Source organism: Sapajus apella, unplaced genomic scaffold (genome assembly GCF_009761245.1).
Source record: "Sapajus apella isolate SASKATOON/1434 unplaced genomic scaffold, GSC_monkey_1.0 scaffold73, whole genome shotgun sequence".
Classification (NCBI taxonomy): Eukaryota; Metazoa; Chordata; class Mammalia; order Primates; family Cebidae; genus Sapajus; species Sapajus apella.
This window is the reverse complement of record NW_022437013.1, coordinates 7088325-7116021: the sequence shown is the minus strand read 5'-3', so window position 1 is coordinate 7116021 and position 27697 is coordinate 7088325. Positions and strand designations below refer to the sequence as shown.

The 27697-nt window shown below is 46.3% G+C and overlaps 1 protein-coding gene across 3 annotated transcripts in view; it reads right to left on the bottom strand.

Annotated features, from left to right (window-relative positions):
* COL4A6 (collagen type IV alpha 6 chain) overlaps window positions 1-27697 on the bottom strand; it is a 294729-nt gene that overhangs the window by 3006 nt on the left and 264026 nt on the right. Inside the window, exons 24-45 of one of the 3 annotated variants that reach the window (XM_032250869.1) lie at window positions 25513-25566; window positions 22131-22202; window positions 21749-21856; window positions 20429-20650; window positions 19896-20057; window positions 18045-18215; window positions 16888-17031; window positions 16324-16449; window positions 15671-15852; window positions 13669-13732; window positions 12925-12999; window positions 12352-12459; window positions 12151-12258; window positions 11503-11574; window positions 11055-11180; window positions 6657-6773; window positions 6163-6324; window positions 5886-5984; window positions 4166-4312; window positions 3055-3171; window positions 1936-2127; window positions 939-1225 (exon numbers count right to left, since the gene is read on the bottom strand). In XM_032250869.1, the coding sequence (XP_032106760.1) occupies window positions 939-1225; window positions 1936-2127; window positions 3055-3171; window positions 4166-4312; window positions 5886-5984; window positions 6163-6324; window positions 6657-6773; window positions 11055-11180; window positions 11503-11574; window positions 12151-12258; window positions 12352-12459; window positions 12925-12999; window positions 13669-13732; window positions 15671-15852; window positions 16324-16449; window positions 16888-17031; window positions 18045-18215; window positions 19896-20057; window positions 20429-20650; window positions 21749-21856; window positions 22131-22202; window positions 25513-25566 (2915 nt within the window). Of the gene's footprint in view, window positions 1-938; window positions 1226-1935; window positions 2128-3054; window positions 3172-4165; window positions 4313-5885; window positions 5985-6162; window positions 6325-6656; window positions 6774-7542; window positions 8120-11054; window positions 11181-11502; window positions 11575-12150; window positions 12259-12351; window positions 12460-12924; window positions 13000-13668; window positions 13733-15670; window positions 15853-16323; window positions 16450-16887; window positions 17032-18044; window positions 18216-19895; window positions 20058-20428; window positions 20651-21748; window positions 21857-22130; window positions 22203-25512; window positions 25567-27697 lie in introns of those variants that run through there. The other 2 variants (XM_032250870.1, XM_032250871.1) reach the window with 2 other exon arrangements.

Here is a 27697-nt window from a genome sequence, read left to right as displayed (position 1 = left end):
AAGTTCAGGGGCCTCTCCTTATTTCCTGGTCAGCGTGGTGGACAGGACAGAAGGACAGGTGAGGTGATTCTGTATTACACTGGGATAAAATGTCCAAAGTCCAAAGACAGAGCATAACAAGGAAAAGTACCTTTCCTCAAGTAGGTATGCTAATGTTGGGGGCCTGCAGCTTTGGTCATTTTTTAAAAACACTCTCACCATATCACCCTTGGCAATTCAACAGAGAAGCTCTGGCAAGGCAGAGTACTCCAGTGGGTGCCACACTGGTTTTCCCTGGAGGCTGTCTTGACCCTAACATGACATTGTATTTGAAGAAACATCCCCAGTTATACACAGGATATTGTGTGAGGAACCTGATGCCTCTTTGGGCTTGCAAATGTTCTTTTTCTTAGCAAGACACACTGCATGGCTGGCCGCTGCCTTCCCACTGAAATGGAGAGGCAGCAAAAATACCAGCAATGAAATACAAACACAGCATACACCCATCAGAGCCTTTTGGGAGGAGATGACAGAGGCTAGAGGGATCTGGAAGGGTGGAGAGAAGAGGGGACAGTGCCATGGCTGGCCTAATTAGTGAAGTTGTGTCCTGGCCCCGAGTGGGGACAGACTGTCCTTCACTGTCCTCCCAGATCATAGTGTGTTTTGGTCTTCCCTTGGGAGTGGCATAACTGACACAGACATGGAGATGGTGGGACATTGACCTGTGACTCACAGATATTCTAGCCCCTGAACCACTGAGTGCAAACTGCTGTCTTTCCTGTACAACCATAACTACCCGCCACTCATGCAGACTTGGGTTCTCCATTCTTTAGCCAAGCCCAAGCCACACATTTCCATTCTGTTCAAACTCTGTGCTTTCCACCTGGTGTCCCTTGAGCCTGGGAACCAGTCCAAGCCCTTTGCCTCCAACTGGGAGAGGGAGCAGTGCAGGACCTTACCATGAGGAAGGAGTATCCGATCCAGAGGCTGCGCCAGCCCAGGGGGCACTGTGGTATGGTGATGTCCTGGCTGTGCACAGCAATGGCTTGTGATGGCGCCTCACACACACAGCAGCGGCTGATGTACTGGGCAATCTGGGTCTGGCCGACAGGCATCATGGGGATAGGGGCGGTAGTGGAGAGCCAGTAGGATTTATCATTCCGCCTGGCATAGTGGCACACCTCATTGATGTTGCAGTAGATGAAGGGCATGGTGCTGAAGCGGGGCAGACAGGAGCCAGCAAAGCCTAGAAGGAGAGAAAGTGGGCAAGGGCAGGGAAGGTCTGGCTGAGGGGCTTTGACCAGATGGTGGTTTGGGTTTACGTTCAACCACTTGCACCAGACTGGGACAGCCCTCTCCTTCCAATCTGTAACACTGTACACATGCTGAAGTGTGTTGATCAAATTCTATTTTAAATGCACCAGGGAGATTTGATAATAACAAGAATCTTTTTATAAACTGTATAATTCCGCCCTAATTAATCTGCTTTGAAAGAAACAGCATTTAATAGGCTGAGTCTGCTTTTAAGATTTAGCACATCTTCAGACAACACAATTAATTCTCAGGTAATCATCGTTGCCCTGCGGGTCATATTATTATTACTACTACTAATTGCTAATATTTAATGGAGGCTTAAATGTCAAATGTTGCTCTAAGCATTTTATATTACGTGATTAATTCATGCAATCCTTCCACCAACCTGTGTGATAGGTACTAGAATTAGCTTTGCTTTATTAAGGAGGAAGCCAAAGCTTAGAGAGGTTGAATAACTAATGCAGTGTACTCAGCTAGTAAATGATAGAGCCAGGGTTTGAACCCAGATCCACCTGACTCCAGAGTTGACGCGTGTAACTCTACACAGCAGTGGGCCTAGAAAGGACTGGAAGAAGAGAGGGGTTGGCTGTTGGTGTTTGTGGAGACAGGTCACCAGGGCTGCCTGTCAGAGCCGGTACCTACCCAGGTCCTGGTTGTGCGCTTTCTCTTGTCCCTCCACGAACAGTAAGCTGTACCCCACCCACAGCTGACTCATCCCGATGGGACACAGGGGCACCTGTTCCGACTGGCTGTGCTTTACCAACGTGTAGCCCACTTTCACGCTCTGGCCAGGCATTCCAGGCATCCCGAAGGGGCCTTGCTGCCCTGGAGCTCCTGAGAGAGACAGAGCATAGGTGGATGTGGTGCAGCTAATTATAACATCAGCTACTCACATTGTGCCACGCATTGTGCAAGGCATGTTATACATGTGTGTTATCTCACTCAATCCTCACAATGACCCTGAGAAATGGTATTACCACCTCAATTTTTAGATGAGGAAATTAAGGCTCAGATGTCCTACAGCTATTAAGTGGTAGAGCTACAACTCTATCTCAGATGTATCCAGCTACAGAGGCCCCACTTTTCAAAGTACATTGTTAAGCTTCCTTCCTATAGCCACCTGGCCTTGGGGTCTCTCTGAGTGGGGATTAGGGTGTGGAGAGGGACACTTCTCAGGTCCAGCCTTGCAGGCCCTCATAGGAGGTAACTATGTAGCTGCTGAATCAGAGGCATGGAATGCAGAGTTAGGTTTAGCAGGGTAAAATATTTCCCTCATCTCCTGCCCATGACAGACATGACTAATCAATTGCCACAGTTTCCCACAGAGCCTCTGAGCTGTTCTCTAGTCAGGACAACTAATTTGTCATCCCTGATATAAAGTGGGACATAAATAGAAGAGGTATATGGACAGCCACACCCTTGAACATCCCCCTCCCATGTGTGTCAGAATCCCCGGGTAGAAAAGGGGAGGTACAGGGCAGAGGGCCATCTGTAGTATAAAGTCAGATCTTTTAAGCACTGGAAGAGAGTCCAGAAAAGGATTTGGAACAGTCCTTTGCCTTCTGGAATGTAGGGCATCCCTTCACAGGCTCAGAGGGTAGTGGGGAGTGAATGGACTTAGAGCCCAGTTTTTGAGCCTCTTAGGAGTGTCAAGCTCTACCACAGGGTTTACTAAGTTTCAGACTTGAAGTTTTACTCACACCCTAGCCTCAAATCCTCCCAGACCCCTCCCCCCCGCCTCCTAATGTGACATCATCAGACCTTCAAATCCTGGAGGGCCTTGCAGTCCAGGCAGACCAGGATCACCAAGAGCCCCAGGTGGGCCTGGGAGCCCATTGGGGCCATCTTTGCCAGGGATGCCAGATAAACCTTTGAAGCCTGCGGGAAAGAAAGCCCAAATGAGGGTATTCATTGTAGAGGCGCCTTCCCCAGGAAAGGGGAGTTGTGTGTCATGCCCAAGATTTGCTAGGAGATGGTGCACTGGCGGTTGATTTGGTGTGCTTCCTGGGCTAGTTCTTAGTTCACGGGGGCATCTCTGCCCTGGGGCAGTGCCCTCGACTTGGCCTTTCTGACCCCGTTCATGTCCACTTCTCATCCTCTCAGCAACACTGGAAATTCTGCAGGGCAACTGTAAGCATCCCATATCAGAAATGAGAACACTAAGGCTGGGTGTGATGGCTCATGCCTGTAATCCCAACACTTTGGGAGGCTGAGACAGGCTTAAGTCAGGAGTTTGAGACCAGCCTGGCCAACATGGGGAAACCCCGTCTGTATTAAAAATACAAAAATTAGCTGGGTGTGGTGGCATGCACCTATAGTCCCTGCTACTCAGGAGGCTGAGGTGGGAATATCACTTTAACACCAGAGATGGAGGTTGCAGTGAGGTGAAATGACACCACTGCACTCCAGCCTGGGTGACAGAGCAAGTCTCCATAAAAAAAAAAAAAGAAGAAGAGAAGGGGACACCAAGACTCAGAGAGACTTCTAACTTACTCCAATTGTGGCAAAGCTTGCCAGGTTTTCTGTCCCCAAGCTTTAGAGTTTCTTCATTGTCTCCTGTGGCCATTTATTCACAACCACACTCCCTCCATCTCTCTGCAGCACGTTAGAGAGAGATGAGTGGTCTGGAGTGGCCTCGAGAGGGCGGCCTTGCTCTGCCCTCACATCCTCTAAAGCCAAGTACCAAGTACAACCACCACCCTGCTGGTCCTGCTGGCCATTCTTCTCCCCAACAGGATGCATGGGAGCTTTGTGAAGGAACAGAAGCAATGCTTGATGAAGGCACACCCTTGGAGATGGACGTCCAAGCCATTCTTTCAGCCAAACTGTCTCAACTTCCCAAGAAATCTCCTTTCTCTGGCACCCTCCTCACCTTGTAGACCTATAGGTCCTTGAACCCCAGGGTCCCCAATGAGGCCAGGGATGCCATCGATGCCTGGTAGACCCAAGGGCCCGGGAGGAACCTGGACAGCTTCTGCAGTTGGTGTTTGTCCAGGAGCACCTTGGGGGCCAGAAGAGCCTGTTGACAGGTGGGGGAAATGAGAACATCAGGGTGAGGCAGAGGAGGTCAGGGTGGGGGGTGAGGCCCCAGAGGCATTCTTTACTGTCTTGCAATCAACAGCTTTCTACCCTGTTTGTCCCCACCGGATATCTAGATATCTCCAGGATGGCACTGTGTGTATTACCCAATGCCTTCTTTATACATCTTTCTCCCCAGTGGTTGGGTAGCTCCAGGAGGGCGGCAGAAACTGGGTCATATTTATCATGCCTCCTCAGGACCCAGCACAGGGCCCAGTGGGTGATAGGCATTCAGGAAGCATTTGCTGCTAATATAGTGAGCTGAGCCTTGGCTCAGGGCTTGGGTAGCTGGTTTACCCACTAGCTAGAACACAGTGCCAGGGAGGCTGAGGGGATGCTTCTAATCCCAGAGGTTCAGTTGGATCCCAGCCTAGGAACCCGGCACCAGGCAGCTGCCTTTCCAATAGTGTTATTTGCCTACTAAGTCAGTGAACAAGTATTTCTTCAGTGCTTACTATATGCCAGGCTCCTGGTAGGTCTGGGGATAGAGCAGTGAATAGGACAGACATTATGGAGACTATAGTCTGGTTATAAAGATGAACAATGCCCAACTCAACAAATACTGTTAATCTGAGTGAAAGTTGGGAGAAATGCTGTGGAGAAAGGACTAGCACAGGGACAGTGGGAGGGAGCACAGGGTGGTATAGAGTGGAGGCATCAGTTTTAGAGAGTGATCGGTGACCTGTTGCAAGCAGTGGCATTTAAACCGAGACCATTGAAATATTAGAAGGACTTTGCTATTTAAAGAGTAGAGGGGCAAGTACACTCTGGGAAGTAGAAGTAGCATGTGCAAAGGCCCTGTGGTAGGCTGGGACTTGGTGTTTTTGGATAACTGAAAGAGGCCAGTGTGGCAGGATCACAGTGAGCAGCAAAGGGGAAGGGATGGCGAAGAGGATGAAGAAGGAGGCATCACACAGGGCTTTATCGGCACAGTTAGCTCATTCGTATGCCATGGGAAGCCACTGGATGATTTACGTTTTTATAAGCTCTTTCTGGCTACTGTGTGGAAAAATGATCACTAGGATGGGGAAAGGAAGGATGCTGCATGAGAACTCTTGGTGGCTTGGATCTGGGGAGAGCAGCCAAGGTACTGGGAAGGGAACAGATGCAAGGCACATTTAGGAGGTACAAGCATCAGGGCTTGCTAATAGATTGCATGTGTGTGAGTGGGGGTGGGAAAGGATGGGAAGGATAGCTTTTTATTTCTGAATTGAGCAAACGGGTGGGTGGTGATCTGAGTGCAAACCCAATGCCCACTAATGCAGAGATAACACAGAGAAAGGCAGTCAGCAGCAGGATCCATGGTGACAAGGCAGCAGTGGTCTTCAGTCCTGGGAGGTGATAGAAGCTGAGGGATCCCCAAGGTAGAGAAACTGCATCCCTGGGGGAGCTTGATCCAGCTGCTTCAGGCATCCAGGCTTTCTTGGTGTGGTGAGCAATGACTCCTGAAGGAGCCTTACCACCAGGCCCCTCCCTCGAGCTCTGGATCAGCCCAGCACATGTTCTCAACTTACCTCTTGGCCCTGCCTTCCCCTTCATCCCGGGAAATCCTGGGTCTCCAGGTGGCCCAACCTTGCCTGGAGTCCCCATGAAGCCAGGCTCACCTCTCATGCCTGACAAAGTCCAAAGGAAGCAAGTCAGGTCCTGGCATGGCAGGGGTGGTAGGGGTGGAGGATAGGCAGGGGTGAGGTAGGGAAGAGCATCAGCCACCGGCCCATTTTCACAGGACAGTAAGAAGGAGTCCTGGCTGCGAAGTCGGGAAGGGCCTGGCAGCCAGCCAAGCAGCCATACCTTTCAGTCCTAGCTCTCCATGGAGGCCAGAAAAACCTGGAATTCCTAGGTCTCCCTTAGGCCCCTGAGGTCCGGGAATTCCAGGGAAGCCAGGGTCTCCGGTGTCACCTTGATTCGAGGATGGCCCAGGGGGACCTGGGGGCCCAGGGGGGCCTGGGTGGCCTAGGGATAAGATTGGAAGAGGGGCAAGGGGCAGGTGAGCAGGTGGTGGCCACTGCTGAAGGCCTAGAGACTGATAGCATGCCAAAGCCCATTCCCAGGACAGAGACTGTTCCCTCACCATCTGTGGGGTTCTAATGCCCAGATTTTCCCAAATCATTTTTTAGCAAAATGCACCTGGCTCTAGTCCCCTATGTCCCAGCTCAGAGAGGGATGTGAAGCCAAACATGCCCAGGTGTGTCCAGCATCAGAGACTTGGCTGTGCTGTACACATGACTTCCCCAAATGTCAGACAAAGGTGGTGGCCAGTCCTCTTTTGGGCATCCTGTCTTTACCTCGTTCTCCATCTAGGCCTGGTCGCCCAGGGTCACCAGGCTGTCCTGCTATGAGTGAGGGCAAGGAGATGCCTGGGGCACCAGGGAGACCAGCAGGGCCCTGGAGACCGGGAAAACCTGCAAAGAATAAACAAAAGGGGCTGGATAGGCTCCGTGTACCGGGAAGATGGCCAGGCTCTGTCAGATAAAATGGAAGCTCACACAGAGAAAATGGAAGCAGTTAGGTAGGAGCCAGACCAGAGAACGCCAGCAGAGGGCTCTTCTCTCCTCATCCTTTCTTCCCAGAAAGCAGACAAATGTAACTGACAAGGGCTCAGAGAATCCCCTTTTCCAGCTGGAGCTGTATTTTACTGGAAAGCTCTAGCTCCCCAGCCTCAGTGGTAATGGAAATATTTTAGGCCAATTTCCCCCAAACCAGAAAGAAAAGAAGGCATGACTGAACACCTGGACTTTTAAGTTTCCAAAGTGATTTAAAACTGTCTGTGTCAAAAAACATTTCTTAAGTTAGCCAGTTGTGTCTGAGGCTGCACAAAGGTTATAGAAGGTAGGCCACAGGCCCTAGCCAATCAGAACAGACACGAGGCCCATCAGAATGGAGGCATCGAGAGTGCTATGCCTCTGTCTTTTAGGGCTATCTTCTGCAATTTCTAGGCAAACTAGAAAACAATATTTTATAGGTCATTCATGATACGAGCCAAGTGATTGTTTAATTGCCTATATAACAAATGTCTCTGTACTAAATCCCTCCTCCCATTTTGGCCAAAGAGAATAACCACTTATTACAGTAGATACAGAATACTCATTTGCTCTAATTTTAATACTGATTAACATGTTTTCAGTTTGTGGAACTATTTCTATTGTAATATGTTCAAAACCAAAACTTCCATCTGATCACACAGATTTATTTAATGTTCACAGATCAAATACATAGATGGTAATCTTGACAGGAAAACACAGATGTAGGTGTTGATATCATACATGTAGCATGGAAGAGATATATTTATTACTTTGGGATATTCTAGAAGATATTCAAATGAAGATAAATGGATTCAAACTGGCTGACAAACTGTTCTGGTGGTTGAGATCCTTAATTTTTGTTTGTGACAAGAAAATCCAAAAATGTTAATGTTGAATTTTATCTTTAGTGACAAGAAAAACGCAAAAATATTCATGCTGAATTTCTCACATTAATCTAAAACATAGTAAATCCATGAAAATTTATAAAAATGATGGTAGCTTGGTCAATTCCAGTGTTTTTAGATAGCTCATTAATTAATTGAATCTTGAAATTTATACAAGGAAAAAATAAACTTTGAGAAAAGTCTCTGTAGGTCTCTTAGGTCTGGAAAAAAATAAACACAAATTGAAAAATAGTAACTAAGCCAGGTGGTGGTACTCATGGCATTGCTACTTATGGTTTGGTGAACCTTTGAAAGATTTTTCTTTATTCCCAGGGTAAAAATCTGAAAAGAAAGACATATTGTATACTTTTTTTGGAAAATATAGCTATACACACATATTATGTATATATAGTTTATATATATATATGCTGAAATTATGCAAAACTAATAAACAAGACACCACATGTGTAATAGAGTAGGCAGTGGTGGGCAGTACACAAATTATAAAAGTTCCCATGGCAATGTTTGGAGACTCTTTCTCCCTTTACCTGTTTCTTGATTTTATAATTACACTTATGTGTTAATAAGCCTGAAATAAAGGCACTACTGACTTCAAGTAGTACAAAAAGCTCATGCATTTCTTTAAAAATAAAACACTTTAAATGAGCAGATGAAAATGCAAAACAGCCGTTTTTCCAACTAGTCCAGTTTCAAATCCTTGAAAAAACAAAATATATAAACGCAGCCTCTAAATATTTAGTGCAAATATGAAAACAAATAGTATCATTGAAAGTTATTTAGCTAAATAGTATTGTAAGGAGAGGGATTGCTCTATGAAGTTTTTCATTTGTTAGTTTGTTTTAGACAGGGTACTGCTCTGTTGCCCAGGCTGGTGTGCAGTGATATGGTGAGGTCTCACTGCAGCCTCAACCTTCCAGGCTCAAGTGATCCTCCCACTTCAACCCCTTGAAGAGCTGAGACTACAGGCACACGCCACTATGCCCTGCTAATTTTTGTATTTTTTGTAGAAACGGGGTTTCACCATGTTACCCAGGCTGATCTCCAACTCCCTGGCTCAAGTGATCCGCCTGCCATGGCATCCCAAAGTGCTAGGATTACAGGAGTGAGCCACTGCACCAACCACTCTATGACATTTCCTTAGGAGTAAATCATCATATTGCACTGATTCCCATTGTCAAATAAAAGATAGGTTCCTGTGGGGGTGGGATGGGGTGGTATTATATTCTCTTTTTTATTTTTTTGAGACGGAGGCACCAGGTTGGAGTGCAGTGGCACAATCTTGGCTCACTGCAACCTCTGACTTCCTGGTTCAAGTGATTCTCCTACCTCAACCTTCCGAGTAGCTGGGATTATAGGCATGAGCCACCACACCCAGCTGATTTTTGTACTTTTTTTAGTAGAGACGGGGTTTCACCATGTTGGCCAGGATGGTCTTGATCTTCTGACCTCGTGATCCGCCTGCCTCGGCCTCCCAAAGTGCTAGGATTACAGGCGTGAGCCACCACACCCAGCCATTTCTTGTACTCTTTTTAAAGAAATTGTTTTAATTAGAGATTGAGAGGATATGACATAATATTTATAATATTATGCAAATAATAATTCAGATACAATGAACACTGTGTTTAAACCACTTAATTCAAGAAGATGACACTTGTTTTGAATTTTCTTTTGTGTCCTCCACCTCTTCCTTCCCTCCCTCTCAGAGGCAATCACTCCTGAATTTTGTTCATCATCTTTCTTCAGTTTGACCATGTATATCCCCAAACAATGTATTGGTTGGTTTTGCTTACTTTTGAACTTTATGGAATCATACCAAATGTACTCCTTTGTGACAAGTTTGTTTTTTGCTTAGAGCTATGTTGCTGAAATGTATCCTTCTTGACCTGTGCTGTTTACTACATTTGTAATTGTGATTTTATTATTTCAGATAGCTAAAGAAAATGAATAATCTAATGACTGTCACGATTTGAAAACAAAAGAAAATGTCCCTGTGCTTTTATCCAGTCCTGTCTTCCCTATGTTCTGTGAAAGAAGACAGTCTCTGGGCAGGTTCAGGCCCTGCTTTGAGCCCTTCCTCTGTAGAAGTTGCTGGCTTTCAGAAAAGAACAGTTTGGTCCAGATCAAAGGGAAGAAGAAACATAGAAACAACAGATACATCCATTTAAAATGCAGCAGGAAATGAATTAATGTATGAATATAGTTCCTGGAAAATGTACACACATTACACAAACGTGCACATAAACAAAATGTGGTGAGACCTCAAGCCCCAGAGCAAAGAGAAACAGAAAATTTTGCAAATATGATTTACCCAGGTAACATGCAATAATATTCTTAAGTATATACTATGTGCCAGGCACTGAGCTTCTGTGTATCTTACCTCTGTCTTCATTGATTCCTCAAAAAACCTATGAGGTAGGTTCTGTTGTTATGTTCATTTTATAGAAAAGGAAAACTAAGGGCTTATTTGGGATTGAGAAACAAGTAACTTCCTTGTTTAAAGACATACAGCTAGTGAGAGGTATAACTGGAATTTGGACCCAGCTAGTCTGATTTCATAGCCCATACTCTTAACCATGATGCTATGCTGAATTCATTTCCTGGTTAACATGGAGTGGAATGTATACAGGTTTTTAGAACTTTCCTGAGGAAACGTTGAAGAACACAAGTCATTCTTACTTTTTGAGAGGTGGGCAAAAGGAGACTCAGAAAGGGACTTCAGGCCACGTGATGACTCAGGGGCTGAGATTAGGGTAGAACCTGCTTTCTAGTAAACCCAACAAATTCTAGTTGAGGGCATGCTGTGATCCTGTCCGGTTGAGACATTTATCATCTTAGTCTTGGGATTCTCCCAGCAGCCACACTGTCTTCCCAGGGCCCTGGGAGTGCCATCCACACTGGACGCTGACGAAATGCCAGCCAACTTCTCACTAAATGAACAAGCCCTAGCCCTCAGGGCCACTAATTCCAAGCTCTGGCCAAGCATGCCAGAGAGCCTTGTGGTTAGTAAGGAAGAGCAGAAGGGAATCTGGAGGCTAAAATGGACTTGGCGAACTGTGCCCTGACAGTCTTCACTGGAAAATGCTAAGCACGGCGTATCCTCTCTTTCTCAGCGGTCATTCCCACTGGGTTGTGAGACTCCCAGAGATATGAAGACACTCTTAGCCTAATCCTGTGAGCCACATGGCCCTGCTGTGCCCTAAATCTGTTCCACCAGCAAGGCCTCTCTCAGTCTTTACAAGGCCTGACTTGGACTCACCTCGATCACCTTTTTGCCCTCTCAGGCCCGGCTTCCCTGGAGCTCCGATGCCAGTTCCTGGATTTCCTTTTTCTCCTTTGGGTCCAGGGAGACCGGCAGGCCCGGGCACACCAGTGATACTAGGTCCTAGGAGGAGATGCAGGGTAGGGGCAGACTTCAGTGGAGGTGAGGCCTTCCTGCCTAGCTCACTTGCCTGTGGCCTGAGAAGCCTGACTGGCAGACACCAGAGGCAGAGTACTGAAGTAACAAGAAAGAAAGTTAATTTGAATAGAAGGAAAAACCCTGTCCTCTTCGTTCTCCATATCAAGGGACCTCAAATTGGAGGTTGATAAGGAGAGCTATGAGTCCAAGGATATGGGATACACCACAGTGGAGAATTCATGGCTAGCCCTTGCCAGGCTTCTGGAAGAGCTGGTGCCCTCCTCTTCACCCTGGGGGTCTTCCTAACCTGGAGTGCCATGGGTACCCTTGGTGCCTGGAAGCCCATTCAGTCCATGTAAACCAGGAAATCCAGGGAAGCCTGAGGGGAGAGAATGTCAAAAATGGCTCCAGCAACTCTGAATCATGAAGCATCAGCCAACCTGCCCCCAAAGGCATTGCAAGGTCCTCATTTTAGTCCTGGTCTTTTTTGAGGCATTTACTTAATGCACTAAGGGAGAAGAAAACATCCCCAACCTATACCCTGCACCCTAGGTTCTCATGACTCTTATCAGAGACCAATACAGCTTTAAGAGTAGGATGGTAGCTCATTAAGTATCTTGAAGAAGAACTCTGAGTAGCAATGTCAAGACCTTGAGTGGTCAGCTCCCAGAGACTGGTTCCAGAAACTCACTGTCCAATCTCTAAGTCAGGGAAAGGCTACATATGCCAGGGCAATTGCCTTCCTTGCCAACTCTTCTCTTCATGGATCCCATATTCTTCTCTTCCCACTCATGCTTGCTTGCCTTCATTTCATATTCCTTTCCCATGATTCCTTGTGTCCAATGATTCCTGTAGGCATGGCTTAACACTAGCTAGTAACTTCTAAGACAAAGTAGTTAGTGTCCTTCATTGAGGGAAAGACTTTTCCCCACTGTCTACTCCAAAATACACATACCTTTGGGTCCTATTAATCCGGGGAGTCCCGGAGGCCCAATTGCCCCTTGATGACCAGAAGAACCTGGAAGTCCTGGTTCTCCTCTGATGCCTGTAGTCCCTGGAAATCCTAAATGTGAAACCAAGGCAGAGGTTTAGAATGGGGCATGGCGTGAGGCTAATCCAAAGTCTTTCAGAATAAAGTTATCATGTGGCATGGTACCTGGAGCTCCAGGAAGGCCAGCATCTCCAGGAACACCAACTTCTCCATCTTCGCCTTTGTGTCCAGGGAAGCCTATGGTGCCTATTAGTCCATCTCTTCCTTTTGCACCTATAAAACCAAGAAAAATGCTAAGTGATTAGGCCATATTTCTAGCAGCATATTCCTCTATGGGAAAGAGTAGATTCTAAATTGCTGAAGGAGCTAAAACCAATAAAGAAACTCTGAAAATGATAGTGGCAGCTATTTTAACATTAGAAAGGTATCCTCCAATTGAGAAGCAAGTAAATTTGTTATAAGTATCCTCCCAGAAGTGGGAGTAGTGAGTGGAAATGTTCGAGAAGGACAGTTTAGATAACAACTTCTAAACTAAGGGGATGTAGGCCATTATCCCAAAGAGCTTTGCCAGCCTAGGAGTCTGTAAGGAAGAGCAGGCTAATTTACTTGGGGAATCGATAGGAAATTTTCTGCACTGGATAGAAGCTGCAGAAGTTGGGGTTGACCTCCAAAATCCCTTCTAATCCTCAGTTTTGAGGAGTCTGTGAGGCAAACAAGACAAAAATATAGCAACCTTACCTTTAAAACCAGATTCACCACGTTGTCCCTTAAGTCCTGGGCTACCGGAAATTTCAAGTGTCTGGCCGTTGTCTCCTGAGGATTCCAAGACATCGTTTAAATGACCAGGAGAAGCTATAGCTCATTTTGCACCACTGAGATCTTTTGAACAATTTTTTTTTCAGATTCAGTGTAGCCAGAGGAGCTCCTTGACAAAATTATCTATGGGGTAAAAGGTGATGAATCACTACCCAGGAGCTGGGATGCTGCTACCAGGCTACTGGCATGAAATGCTGCTACATGCAGCATATCTCCATTGGAAAGCACATCACTAGGCTCAGTACGGGCAGAGATGATGGTAGGCAGGGCCCTCAAACATCACCAGAATGGTACAGTGATGCCATGCCAGCAAGAATGGAGAATTTTCCTGCCTAGTGGGCTGGGTTTATCAAAGGAAGACACTGGAGCTGAGGTTCTCCTCTGCTGCTAAGTCTGGAAAGCAGATGGGCAAAACCCCAAAGCCAAAGGACAGCCCTTTCCTGGGATCCATGAAAGCCACAGAGCGAGATCTTGGTAAGTACCACCATTTGTTGCACTGTCTTTGAGGAACAAGAACTGCAGAGGGGGTTTGGCAAAAGGGAAAATGTAAATTAAATCACTTTCCCCTAAACAGTCTCCTGGCTACCTCTCACAAGAGACCCTTGGGTCTGCTAGAAATCCACCTTGCTCTAGAAAAACACATTAAAAGAAACAAATGCTCCTTACCTTTCAGGCCCGGGAGACCAGATGTTCCTGGGAGTCCAGGTGACCCTCTGATACCTTGTGAACCCTTCAAAGCAAAATGGGAATCATCACTTCTGCCCAGAGCTCAGGGCTGTCCATACTTTTAGTCCCTCACCCCTCACTAAGCCACTGCCTGAGAGATGTCTAGCATGTATTCTGTGGCACGGGTGGACTGTGGGCCGGAAGTGGGGTCGTTATACCCTGCAAATGGGAAGGTGATGAACAAAGGGCAGAGCACATACTTAGGGTTTGTAGGGGAAGGATTCGATCTGCAGACTAATCCTCATCTTGTCATTCATAACTTCCTACTGCTCATCAAAATGGGAATCTTAGGAAGTCAAAGTGTGGCCACTCTAGTGAGTCTCTTGGAAAATACAGAACATGACAGTTAGGCCAGACACTCTATGGACTCAATACACAGTTGGGTATCACTGTCCTTGCCAAAGCTCTGGAGCCATTATGCATAGGAAGAAGTTTTGCTTCACTATGCAGGGTTAGCCCTCTGCCACAAGTTCCGCAAGGAACACAAGGTCTTTCTACCACCAGATAGCAGACAGTATGTGCACAGGTGCTGGAGTCTGAATTTGGGCAAATGTTACCATTTTCAGAAGAAAATCTGCCTTCACTGGCTAATGTCCAACACACTATCTGAGTCTGGGAAGTGGCCATGTCAGCTGCCATCAGCACAGTTCTCTTCTTGATATTTGCTACAGTTTTGGTTTATTTTGAGATGTACCCAGTATCCAGTAAAGATATATGCAACTTAGTACTTTGGGCAGGAGGCTGAGTACTAGGCTGGGTCACTGTGTGCACTGGACCACTACCCAGAACACCCCTCCATTGTGGCTGCTTCCTTGCCTGGCTTCATCAGGCACATTGCCATTATCTTCTAATTCTGAGCCTCTGTTCACACTGGGACTCCTTCCAGAATGCATTCCCACTTTGTTTTCATTCCCGTAGAATGTAAGTAGTCAGGACTATCCAGTCGAGCACTATTTATTTTCAATTGCTTCAGGGGTGTGTGTGTGTGTGTGTGTGTGTGTGTATGTTTGTGTGTGTGCACAAGCATGTTCTCTCCACCAGATGGACTGACAACTTTTGAAGTTCAGGGACTTTGCCTGCAAGGAACACAGGTCTTCTGTAATTCAATTCATTGACATCCTTAGATAAAGCTGCTATTTATGCAGTGCTGGCCATGTGCCAGAGACAATGTCAAGAACTTTACGTGTGTCATGTCACTTAACCCTCCCTACTGTCTGAGGGTGATTTAAAGATTATTCCCAATTTTTACAGATGAGGGAAGTGAGGTTTAGGTAAACAGTATGCACAAGATCACAGAGCTAATGAGCAATGGAGCTGAGTTTCAAATCCAGGTTGGTCTCATTGCTAAGCCACCACCTCTTCCACCTTGCCTTGTAAGAAGCTAGACTTGATTCTTTGCTAGTCGCTGCCCCTTGTGGAGCTTCAAAGACCTTTCTAGCAAAACATCAAGAAGTTTTTACTAAATTCCTACAATGTGCCAGGCTCAACATGAAATGCTGGCAGTGGGGTACAGAGAAAAAAGCAGGCAAGGTAGTTCTTGTTTTCAAGCCCTAACAGTCTCATTGAGGAAGTCAGACACACACAGAAACAACTAGAATTGATGTCAGCAGTGAAGTATAGAGTGTCAGCATGGTGGGAGCTCAGGGACTCCTGGAGGAGATGGTTCCTGGGCTGCTGCCTGAAGGGCAGCAGATATTGGATAACTGCAAAGGCAAGAGAAGGATCTGCCATGTTGGGGAGATGTGAACAAAAGAACAGAGGGAGAGATCTTCAGGAAAGGGCGGGAAGATCTGTCAGACTCAAGGAGAGAGCTCTTTCTGAGGATGTCGTGGGAGAAGGGCCTGAAAAGTAAGCTGGGATCAGAGAGGTCGTCAGTGGGGATATTTCCCCCTGAGATGGAGGGCCTTTTCTGGTGGAAAGACAAAAATCTGGTCACACTAACACTTTCTCCTGGCATTCCTGGGAAACCTGTGATCCCGGAAGACCCCTTCAGGCCAGGTAAGCCCTGGATTCCCGTGAAGCCAGGGGGCCCTGGCTTTCCACTAACTCCTTTGATAGTGCCTGGGAGGCCGGGAGCTCCAGGCAGGCCTGGTGGCCCAGATCGACCAGCCTCTCCTTTGTCACCTGTAAAAGAAATAAAAAGACTTGGAAAAAGGACACTGGGCAAGAAAAATCCTGATCGTGGAGGTGCAGGTATCCTACGTCACAGGTCAAGTGCAGGCTCAGGGAGCCATTAGCTGGAGGGCAGAGGTGAAGTAGGGAGAGATGCTTTCAGCCTTATGAGGCACCAACAGGGCCGCTTCAGCTCCAACGCTGGGAAAGCAGCACAGTGCTCAGGCTCCTCCAGGGGTACCACTGCCTGCGGTTGAAAACCTCAGTTCTACAGTGGCAATGACAAATGGCAGTCTCAAAATCCAGGCAGCCTTCAGTCCCAAAGGAGGCAGCCTTCTTGAACTCCCTGCTGCCAGGCACACTGCTGCCCTGGGGTGGGGATGGTGGGGGGCAGTACTTCAGGGCCTTTGCTCAGGAAAGAAGCCAGGTTTGGTTGTGAAAACTTTCTTGGGCATTTCTCCTATCCATTCCCTGCCCCAGCACCTCTAGGCCCAGGAAATCCATCGGATCCTGCTGAGCCTTGAGAGCCTTTGTCTCCTTTGAACCAAAGGTTTGACATTGGACGTCTTGGACTAGGTATTCCGACTGGCCCTGGATTGCCTCTGTCTCCTGCAGGGATAGAGATCAGTGTGAGAAAGAGAGCTTAGATACAGGGTCAGGCAAAGGCTGACCTTTCACATCATTTCTTCCCATACCACCACGGCCCTTTTTTGGGGCCTTTCCATCTTATTCCCCACCCCTATTCCCCCAACTTTACATTTCTGTGTATGTCCTTTTCTACACATACCAAGTCCATCAGCAACTTTAGACTCTACTTAAAAACCTCTACCACTGGTCATCTGGGGATGGGCACACATGGCCTCTAACATACAGTGTTAACTCAGAGGGGATTAGGTCTTTTGGTTTAAAAGGACAGAATTCAGAAGCCCAAAATTTTATTATCTAACATGGAGCTGATACAAACCACAAGAATGACCAAGTCAACAACCAAAATATATATATTGAAAAGCATGGGCAGCAGCTCCAGAATTCAATTCTCCATCTCACCCTTTTCACCAGGAGTACCAGGGCGTCCAGATTGTCCAATTTTTCCTGTTGATCCTGGAATCCCCTTTAATCCTCTTGCTCCAGGAATACCAGGAAAACCTGGTATTCCTGGAAAACCTAAGGATCCAACAGACCCCTTCTCTCCTGTGGTAAAATAAGAACTTCTATTATTACTCCCACTTTACATACAAGGAAATGGAGGCTCAGAGAGGTTGAATAACATGCCCAAAGTCAGCAGAGAAGGAATTCAAACCCAGGTTTCTCTAACTCCAAAGTCTTAGTCATTACCAAGCTCTTATTCATTACACATTATGCTATCTTCCTGAATAGGGACAGGCACGATACAATACAAAGGAAAGAAGTCGGCCCCTCTTGGCCGGGCGCAGTGGCTCACACCTGTATTCCTAGCACTTTGGGAGGCCGAGGTGGGTGTACCACCTGAGGTCAGGAGTTCGAGGCCAGCCTGCCCAACGTGGAAAAACCTTGTCTCTACTAAAAATACAAAAATTAGCTGGGCGTGGTGGCAGGTGCCTATAATCCCAGCTACTTGGGAGGCTGAGGCAGGGAGGCTGAGGCTTGAACCTGGGGGGCAGAAGTTGCAGTGTCACTTCACTTGAAAGAGCGAAACTCTGTCTCAAAAAAAAAAAAAAAGCGGGCCCCTCTCTTATGAATCACCAAGTTATATAGCTCATGTGTGACACAGGAAAAAAACAAACCTAGGGGCAGGAGGCAAGGAGCTGAGCTTTAGCCTGGTTCTGCTGCTAACCAGTTGTATGACATTAAACCACTCAGTTTCTCTGGTTTAAAATAGAGATGCCACCAGCCCAACCACCAATGGCTATCAAGGCAATCATAGGAAGTCAGTACTATCAGACTCCATGGTAGGACTATGCAAATGAGTAAACCCAGTGTGGCTGGTACTGCCCTGGGCATTGTTGACCATGATACTCAGCCTAGTGTTCCACGCGGCAGGCAGTGAGGGTGACTCACCTTGGGCAGAGGTCCCCTTTAGCACGAGCCTTGTCCAACTATCTTGCCACAAAAAGCTCTGTCCAACTCCCTCCCCATTCCGCATTCCCAGGCAGTAAGGAAGGAGCAAGCTGGGCAGCTGAAATGCTCCTTTTTGGCATCCACTGCTCACTTCACTGATCACTTACCCTTGAGTCCAGGGAGGGCTGGCAACCCAGTGATCCCTGGAGAGCCTGGGCTTCCCTTCAGTCCTACTAGGCCTTGATTTCCGGGAAGGCCTTTCAGCCCTGGCAGCCCTTTCTTTACAACTGATCCGGGAATACCTTTCTCTCCTCTAGTTCCTTTCTTTCCGGGATGTCCTGAATCAGCAAAGGAGAGAACACAGGACAGCTCTGAAGTGAGGCTTTGGCCAGATCTGGGCCACTGCCTATATCACAGCTTCTGATTCATTTCGCTTGCTGTGTTTTGTAAATGGCTCTTTAACAATGGCACATGCAAACTGCTAACAGGCAGAGTTCTCAGTTGGCTGAAGCATTAGTATCTACTACCCAGAGCACCACACCAATGGCTATTAATTCTAGCATGGCACAGTAGCTGGCAGTGAGAGAAAACCCCTTCTGATGATAACTTCTTGTCCTTTTGTGAATGTGGTTTATGCTTTAGCCCCTGAATGGAGCTCTGGGAAGCCAGGGTGGCAACTAGGCTCCAGTTTCCTGGTACTTCGTCCGAATCATGCCACAATGGCTGTTTCCTGAGCCAATCCTGAAGTAGAGGTTAAAGCTGAGCTGTTGTTTCAGCCTCCCAGGGAGCCTTGGATACAGGGCTGCCCTTTTAATCCCTCAAGCAAGCCGTTAAGTCAGCCAGTTCCTTGGCATTAAGGTTGAAAGACCCCCTAGTGCCAAGTACTGTAGAAACCCACAAGGCCCATTTGGTCTCCTAGGTATTCTGGGAAGTCTTTCACCACGCTTTAAAGTTGGTCAATGGGATTAACCTCCTGAGCTGCTGCCAAAGTGGAATGTTCAGGTACAAAGCAAGGAAATTAAAAAATGAAAGGATTAAATCAATGACGACAGAGGTATTTGGGTCCCCAGGGACCCAAATGAATGGCTGACTTGGATTTCTATGGATTGAAAAGCATCAAGTAGCCACAAGCCCCAGAATTCAAATGGGAGGCTGTGAAGGGGACTCCACAACAAGGGAAGGAAATTCAATGGGAGCCAACCCCACAGCAGGAGCTCGGGGATCCCTGGCCTTGTAAGCAAGGCCATGTTATAGTGTATAATCAGATACACTCCTGAGTGGCAGAGCCAGTGGGGGTGTTAGTCGTCTGTGAGCTTGTGTGCTGTGTTTTCTTACTTAGGCAGCCTATGTGAAGATCTCAGAAACACAGAGAGACAAAGGAGATAAAAAGGACATTAATGGCTCTGCAAATAACTCCACTTCAGTCACTAGGCCAGGAATAAGGGGTGGTGGGGAATGGGGTAGTCACCAAAGTAGAGTGAGAAGGGCGATGCAAGAAAAAGGCAAAGCTGCAAACACCAGTCTGGAAGCAACAGGTGTCAGGCCCCACAGCTGAGTAAAAGATGCTTTGGCTGTGGGTCCTTGGAGGTATGCTCGCCTGACAGGCAGGCTGCTGGTGTGGCCAAACTCTGCTCAAACTTCTCCCCAACCCAAAGCAGGCTGCCCACAGCCTCAGTGAAGGCAGCAGAGATGGGCTAGATCCCCTCAATGATGAGGGTGGCTTCTCTAACTGGGGAGGTCGGGAGAGTTGAATCCTGAAAATTGGGCGTGAGGCCATGGAGGAGTGGGTGGGGAGAGATTTGTGGCAATAGTTTGGAAGCTAACCTGCAGCAGTCTGTTCTGCTTGGTGCTACAAGGGTGATTTGAGATTTGAAACTTGAGAGCTTAGGAAAGTCAAGTCTCATTCTAAATTCTGACCATGCCCCACTGCTGCTATTGCCCTCTTCCCCCGAGAGCGCTCTGGGCCCAGGGTCTAGCTGAAGTCTGTCAAGGTGGGACTCCTCCTCTGAAGGACTTACCTGAAGTACCTTGGAAGCCTGGAGCTCCTGGGAGTCCAGATTTGCCCTTGATGCCATATGGACCACTAGATCCTGGGGTGCCTGGCTCTCCCACCTGTCCTGGTGTCCCGGGGCTGCCCCGCTCACCTTTGGGGCCCAGCAAGCCAGACTTCCCATTCAAACCTGATGAAAGAGAAGGGTAAGTGATCATAGCCTGGAGAGAACACAGTGACTAGGTCAGCAAAGCAACTTCCAGGACTCATCTCAGGTGCCACTGTCTCCTCAGCTCCAGCCTTGTTGCTATTCCCAGTTGTAACCCAGCCTTTGCAAGAAATTTGATTATTAGTTATGGTCACTTTTGGAATTACTAAGACAGTAAAGTCGACTCAGGCTATTTAACGAAAACTTCCCAAAAGGGAGGGACAGAATAAAGTATTTCATTTTAACCCCTTAATTAAACCATCACCCTAGATTTATGCAAGTATTCATACAAGTATATGAATTAATGTGAGGATTCCTATAGATTGTTAAATAAGTAGGGCAAAAAGAGTCACCTTTGAGTCCTGGAAGGCCAGAGTCTCCAATAAATCCTCTGTCCCCTTGCAATCCTTGTAGGCCTTGTTCCCCTGGAGCACCATTTTCCGCACCGAAGATGTCACCAGTGGCTCCCTTGGAACCAGGTAAACCTGGACTGCCAATTATCCCAGGCAAGCCATCTTTTCCTGGGAGCCCAGGAAACCCAGGCAAGCCCTTCTCCCCACGAGGTCCAGGAAATCCTAAATGTAAAAAGGCAAACATAAAAGACCGTGGCTGATTAGAAGCAATTTGTCTGGGTACAGATCTCTAAGACAGATTTTTCTGATATAAAAGCTAACATATTAATAATATATGTCACTTCTCTTAAAGGTCATGAGGCTCTCTGTTCCCGTGACGCCTTGTGTAAAGGCAGGGACTGTGCCCCTTGACCTGGAGGAGGTTCTAATTCTGGGAGGTGGGGCTGTGGTCGGAGCTCCACACCTGCTCCTGAGGGTCCTATAGTTTTTGAGGAACACAGGCCACCCGGTAGCATCCTGAGAAAAGCTCAACCTCTTCTGGAGTTCTCTAGCTTCTGCTGTCATGCCTCCCTCTTCTTGGGTGCAGACAGGGTGGTAGAGGGGACCCTGGAGCGCATGGTCCAATATGAGCCCCAAGCCCTAGAGCAGTTGGGGTTCTCTAACCTGAGCAAGCATCACAATCACCCAGGATAACGCGCGGATAACTGGGGCCATACCCAGAGGTTATGATCTGCAGATCCTGTGGAGATGCTGAGAATTTGCATTTTCAGGTTCCTAGGTGATGCTGATGCTGGCCCATGGAGTACAGTTTGAGGACCACTGGTACAGTGTAGAATCATGAAGCTCAAGTTGGAACAAAAGAGTGTGAGAAAAGGGATAGAAATGGATAACTTCCCTCTGACTGATCTCAATCTCTTTCTCTGACCCTTAAGGAGTTGATCTAGGAAATTCATAGAACTGGCAGGCAGACAACCTGGTAGAGTCCTAGCTCTGTCACTAGTGGTTTAGTGAGGTTGGACAAGTCACTTCCCATCTGGGCCTCAGTTTCCTCATCTGAAAGTAAGAAGTTGCCCCGGCTGATTTTGAATGGTACTTATTGCTCTAATATGCTGTCATTCTATACCTGTATGCTCTGCCTTGCCAGGGTATGAAATTAAACCATTGTACCCACACCAGAGAGCAAACTTGGCTCCCTGTAATTGGCAGAGGGCTACCACAACCCAAATACACTCACGTGCATGCACGCGCACACACACACACACACACACACACACACACACACACATACACACACAGAAGCGAAGATGCTCCTTTTCTTACCTGGTAGTTCAGGAAGATGAACCAATCCTGGACTCCCTGGCTCTCCTTTATTTCCATGTGATCCAGGTGGGCCTGGGGTCCCAGGGAAGCCACGGGACCCTTTAGGGCCTGAAAACCCAAATGTAAGCAGTGAGAGGAAAGGAAAGTCATTGTGCTAGGTATGAATTGTGACGTTCAGTCAAGAATCCCAGTCTCTTGGAGAGCCTCTCCTAGTCTTACCTCCCCACACCACCCTCTCCAGCAGCCATTCTATGTCCTCAATCTCCAAGGCTGCCCTCAGGAGGAATGTGGATCTCCAAACCCTACAGGGTCATCCTCTGTTTCCTCTGCCTCATGGCCCTTACAAGAGTGTTTAGTGGCTTTCTTTGGCCTCATTCCATACCTGGGAATCCGGGAGTGCCTGGAAATCCTGATGGACCGTATGACCCGGGAATAATACAAGGTAGGGTGATTCCTGTAAATGGTAACATGTATGTATTCAGTGAACCCACTGAATCAGGGAAGATTTCTCCCTAGCACGCTCCTTTACTTTTACTCTGTTTAATAGGACAGCCAAGTTCTCTCCACTCAGCAGCTGGGATCCTACACAGAAAAACCTTGGCATCATTAGCTCTGGGGAGTTACTACCAGTACAATCGCTTACAGATGAGAATGTTCCTAGTGTCCAAGTGCTAGGATATCATTTATCAAACCACTGATGCCCAGTGGGCAGTCACTTATGCAGCAGCAGCAGATGTTATCTAACAAGGTTTCTTAGATATTGCCTGTGCAGGAACAGCAGCAAACAGCAATTGCCTACTCACCCTGCCCTCAGATAGAGCCTCTCCCTATGATGGGTGTTGGGGTTAGTCCTAAGGGTCCATTATGCTTATATGACTAGATTGGAGGGTTTGAAACCAAGATCCCTCAAGTTCTCATGTTTACACTTTCCTTGGAATGACGTTTTCCCCAAGCCATTGGGTTCTTTTGATACACTTCATTTGGGATCTACTGAAACCTGTTGATTGTCCTTGGTCAATTGTACCAGTATGTTTGTACTTCAAACACTGAAGATCACTCTCTTGGCCGTGATAAGCAAATGGTGATCCTTCCCTCAGCACCTTATTTGAAACTGTTAACTCTGCTACTCAAGGAGAAAAGCAACAATTTCAATATTCAAGATGTCAAAATTGGCATGTATCGTCCTTCCCCTAGCAAATTCTCTCTCGCTCATTCATAATGCAAATAAAATGTCTATACGATCACAGAAGGGAAGTTTAATAAAATACCGGTGAACAAATTGTTTGCAGGCTCCCTCAACTGCCATTTACAAACAACTGTTATGCTAATTAAAATATGTCTTGCCTATTCATTAAAACAATCTCCCAAGGTCTTCTTTAAGCCACAGAGCCAACAGTTTTAAGAAACATCTATAGCTTTCGTCTGTACTTAAATAACAAATTACGTTTCTGAAAAATCTGTACACAGCCTGTGATTCAAAATGCTTACTGAACTCGCTGGCATTCCTCCCCTGATCCCACTTCTATTTTCCTAGATCAAGATTGGGAATTGAACAGTATAATGTATTGGTTAACAAGTTGGGCTCTGAAGCCAGACAGACCTTAGCTGGTATCCTAGTTCTGCTGTCAGCCAGCTGTGTGGAGAAGATACTTAAGCTTCTCTGAGCCTCATGGCAAAATGGCAACTACTACTTTTCTCATATGCTGTTTGTGAAGATTACATGAAACTGTGCTACAAGCACTTAGCACAGTGCCTAATACTCTGGTACATGCTCAATTAATAATAGTTCTTATGATCTTGAACTATTATCTTATGTAAGAAGGAGTAATCAGTAGAACACCTGCAAGGTCATCTCCAGGTTAGTGACACTAATTGTAGCCTGAGCAGCACTTTCCGTCTTCTAGACTTCAGGTGTCTATAGTTATATTTCCAGAGGTGAACAGGCGGCCATAGGCCTGGATCCTCCTCCATAGGTGATCAAACCTACCTCCATCCTGCCAGATATCAAGATAACAGAGCTATTTCTGATAGTTATTTCCATAGCATGGAAATATGCTCTACAGGCCAGCACTGTATGGTGAGATGTGCCTAGCCTCCAAGTCCAAGCCTGGTCATTATAGCCTTGGTGACCCGCACATACATCTTTGCATGGTACCCAGGAGCCAGAAAGTCTGAAATAACCAGATGACCACAAAGAGAAGTGAAACAACTTGTTCCTGCCTCAACCAATTGCTCTTTCCCTGTAAACTTCAACCATTGTTCCTGCTCAGCCTTGTGGAAGTTCCCCCCAGACACTAGGTTTCTCAAGACCTTCACTCCTGTAACTATGTAATTTACTTCACCCTCCCCTCTGCTTGCAACCGATAACCCCCACCTTTATGATCTTGCCTGTTTGTAATAGATGACCCCTGCCCTTGTGATCATGTATCCCATGACACCCTTCCCCTCCCTAAAACAGATTACCACCTTTAACTGACCACTTGCCTCAACCTGTGAAACCAACTCCTATCCCACCACCCTCCACTGACTCTCTTTTCAGACTCAGCCCACCCACACACGGGTGAATAAACAGCCATGTTGCTCACACAGAGCCTGCCTGGTGGTCTCTTTACATGAGCCACGTACCTAACAAGATGCTTCACTGGGAGGGGCTTTCAACTCTGTGCTTGGCTCATGCCTGGGCTCTTTGAATCAGGCTACAGAATTTCCTCCAGAGGGTATATCATGAGAGGGATCTTGCTAAACACTCTTCTGCCCTCAACAATCTCAATAGCCCATTGGCTCCAATGTGTCAAACTCTAATATTATAGTTCCATTGTTTTATGTCTTAGCAAACAAACTTAGTAAAATAAAAATATCCCTGGGCTGGGTCCAAATATGAAGCCATTCGTCCTTAATTTATCAGACTGGTTTAATAGCTTCTTTTCATCTGTGATAGCCAGATAAAAACAAAGCCTTTAGAAGATGAAGCTGAGGACAGGCATCTGGAAGGATTCTAGGATGAGAAAAACCGTGGTCAAAGGAAAGATGGGTAGAAACCCAAGGAAATCAAGGACATATTTTTCTCAGTACTTTTGTCTCACACCTGTATGCCACACCACACTTCACTATTGCAAGCAGAGGTTCAAAATGGTGAGAGGGAAGGACTTCAAAGTCACACTGGTATCTGGCTGTTTTCCTTTACACGGTCTTCTACTTTACTTTCCGGAATTCAGAGACTACTCCTTAACAAAGCAGAAATCTGCTCTACCCATGTTCTGTTTAGTAATTGCAACAAATGACCTAATTATTCAGAATTTTTCCCATTAATGCCCAAATCTATCTTCAGAATAAAAAGGGTCTGTGGTTACCAAGATTCTAATATCTAAATTTGTTCTGGTGCAATAAATAAAGTTCAGACATGTGTGGATCATTTTAGTTACCTCTCAAAGCAAATTATGGCCCCAGTTAAGTGCAGAAAATGAAATTGCTTAAGATAAAGATCAGCCAAGCCATCGTCATGCATGGTGAAGGAAATCAGACCCTCTCAGAGACTGCATGCCTGCTCAATCCCATACTGCCTGCTGTAAGAGGTATGTGCTAAGGAGCCTCTGAAGCAGTCTTGGTATCAGCGTTTGCATCCCAGTTTTAGGCTCCCCGCTTCCCAAACGGGTCCTCTAGTGTGGTGCTCAAGCCACTGTGACTGTCTCAGACAAAGATGAACAAAAAAGTGGTGTTTGTCCAACACTAGTGTCTGAGAGCTTGTAGACCTAGCTAGCTCTCACCCCTCTCTGTGTGTAAGTCTCCTTTACCAACCTTCTGTCTGCAGCAACAGTCACCTAGAGCAAATTACGTGAAGAAGAAAATTAAACCAGTATAGAAATTCCTTGAGGCCCAAGGGAAGTCTTCCCAGAAGCCCAGATACACCCACCAACCAAATCTCCTGTCTGAACTGAGTGGACAGCACTGGCACCCACATGGGATCAAGCACATAGTCACCACAGTTCAGTAATAACCAGGGTGATTGATTACTATGAGCAGCTGGAACAGAGTCTCTTTGGAAACAGCCAGTTGTCTGCTTGTCCAGAGTTATAATAATTCACACTAGTAGGCTGAAAGGCTTCTGATGATTACATCCTCTTTCCTGGCAATGCAGCTGTCCTAGTTTGGGCTACCAATGATTGGAGTGGGTGCATTCAAGAACAGCATCTTAATTTTTTTCTGGCAACAGAAATGGCTACAGTGAAAATGTTTGGGGACCACAGGTTATTTGTTTTTAAAGTTGTGCAGAAAAAGTGGTAGGTTTGAAGAATTATATTTGGTTGTCATAGAGAGAAAAAGAAAGCTAATGCTCTTTAGTAATTTCCTGAAACCCTTGCTACTGCAACAAGGACATGGCTCTGGTTTTAATATGATTTGTCTCCACGAAAAGTCATGTTGAGACTTGGTTCCCAGAGTGGCTGTGCTGGGAGGTAGTGCTTCTGAGAGGTAATTAGGTTTTTAGGATGGACTAATCTTTTTCTCAGGAGAGTGGGTTTATTTCTCAAGGGAATGGATTAGTTCCCACAAGAGCAGGCTGTTATAAAGCAAGGTTGCTTTGAGTGTTTGGACTCTTGCATATACCCTTCTGCTTTCCACAATGAGTTGAAGAAGCACAAGGCCCTCACCTGATGGGCTGCCTGATCTTGGACTTCCTAGCCTTCAGAATCATGAGCTAAATAAAACTCTTTTCTTTATAACTTACTCAGTCTCGAATATCCTGTTATAGCAACAGAAATGGAATAAGACAAACATTTTCTGCATAAGGCATCTCCCAGGCTATCGTTTACCGTATATTCCTAAGAACTTTCTGTATCCAGGATTAGGGATATTTGGGATAAAAATGGTCCTGTAAGCTTCCTTCTGTTGACTCATCCTGTCCTCAAATAGTTAAAATGTTGATAACATCCAGAACACTTGGAAGTGTGTAAGTTTATAGGTGTCATGTCACTGTAACTCAGTTTAAAACCTTGTTGCCTACAAAATGGTTTAACCTACAGTGAAGACCCAATTAAGGGAGGAGCAGTAGAATAACCATGAGTAGTGTCTCTGGGAACAGAGCTGAAAGCAAAGCGATAGCTGACACTAGGACTTCCAACAGGCAGAATTTTGTTTGATAAATCCTTATGGCCAGGCGCAGTGGTTCATGTCTGTAATCCCAGCACTTTGAGAAGCCAAGGCGAGTGCATCACTTGAGGTCAGGAGTTTGAGACTGGCCTGGCCAACATGGTGAAACCCTGTCTTTACTAAAAATATAAAAATTAGTTGGGTGTGATGGAGGGTGCCTGTAATCCCAGCTACTGGGAGACTGAGGCAGGAGAATTGCTTGAACCTGGGAGGCAGAGGTTGCAGTAACCTGAGATCGTGCCACTGCACTCCAGCCTGGGTGAGAGTGAGACTTCATCTCAAAAAAAAAATTTAAAAAAAGGAAAAAAATTCCTTACAACTTTCACAATAATTTGTGAAATGAAATACTAACTCGGCTACCATCAACCTTATTACACCAATTTACAAAATAGATTCAGAAATAAATAAAATTTTACAAGACCTGGTATCCTGTCTCCTTTTATTGTAATTCTTCAAGATGATAAGGTGGAACGGGAGAAATATGTTTAAGTAGCCCTTTGGTTATTGGGAAGGCTCTTTCTTCTGCAAATAAATATTAGTCTCCTATGGAGCATTGCACTATGCTAGGCATGTAAAGAAACTCTAAGACGTATTACCATTCCTAGTATGGAGAGACTTACAATGCAGTTGGGAAAAGTAAAAGCATTAGTGGAAAGAGATAAATAATTTAAGTAGCAATGACATACTCTGGATGTCAAGAAAAAGCTTAATGGAAGAAGTGGGGTTTATGTTGAACCCTGAAAGAGGAATATGATATAACTACACAAAGAGGAAGAGCACTCCAGAAAAAGGCAACATGGCAAA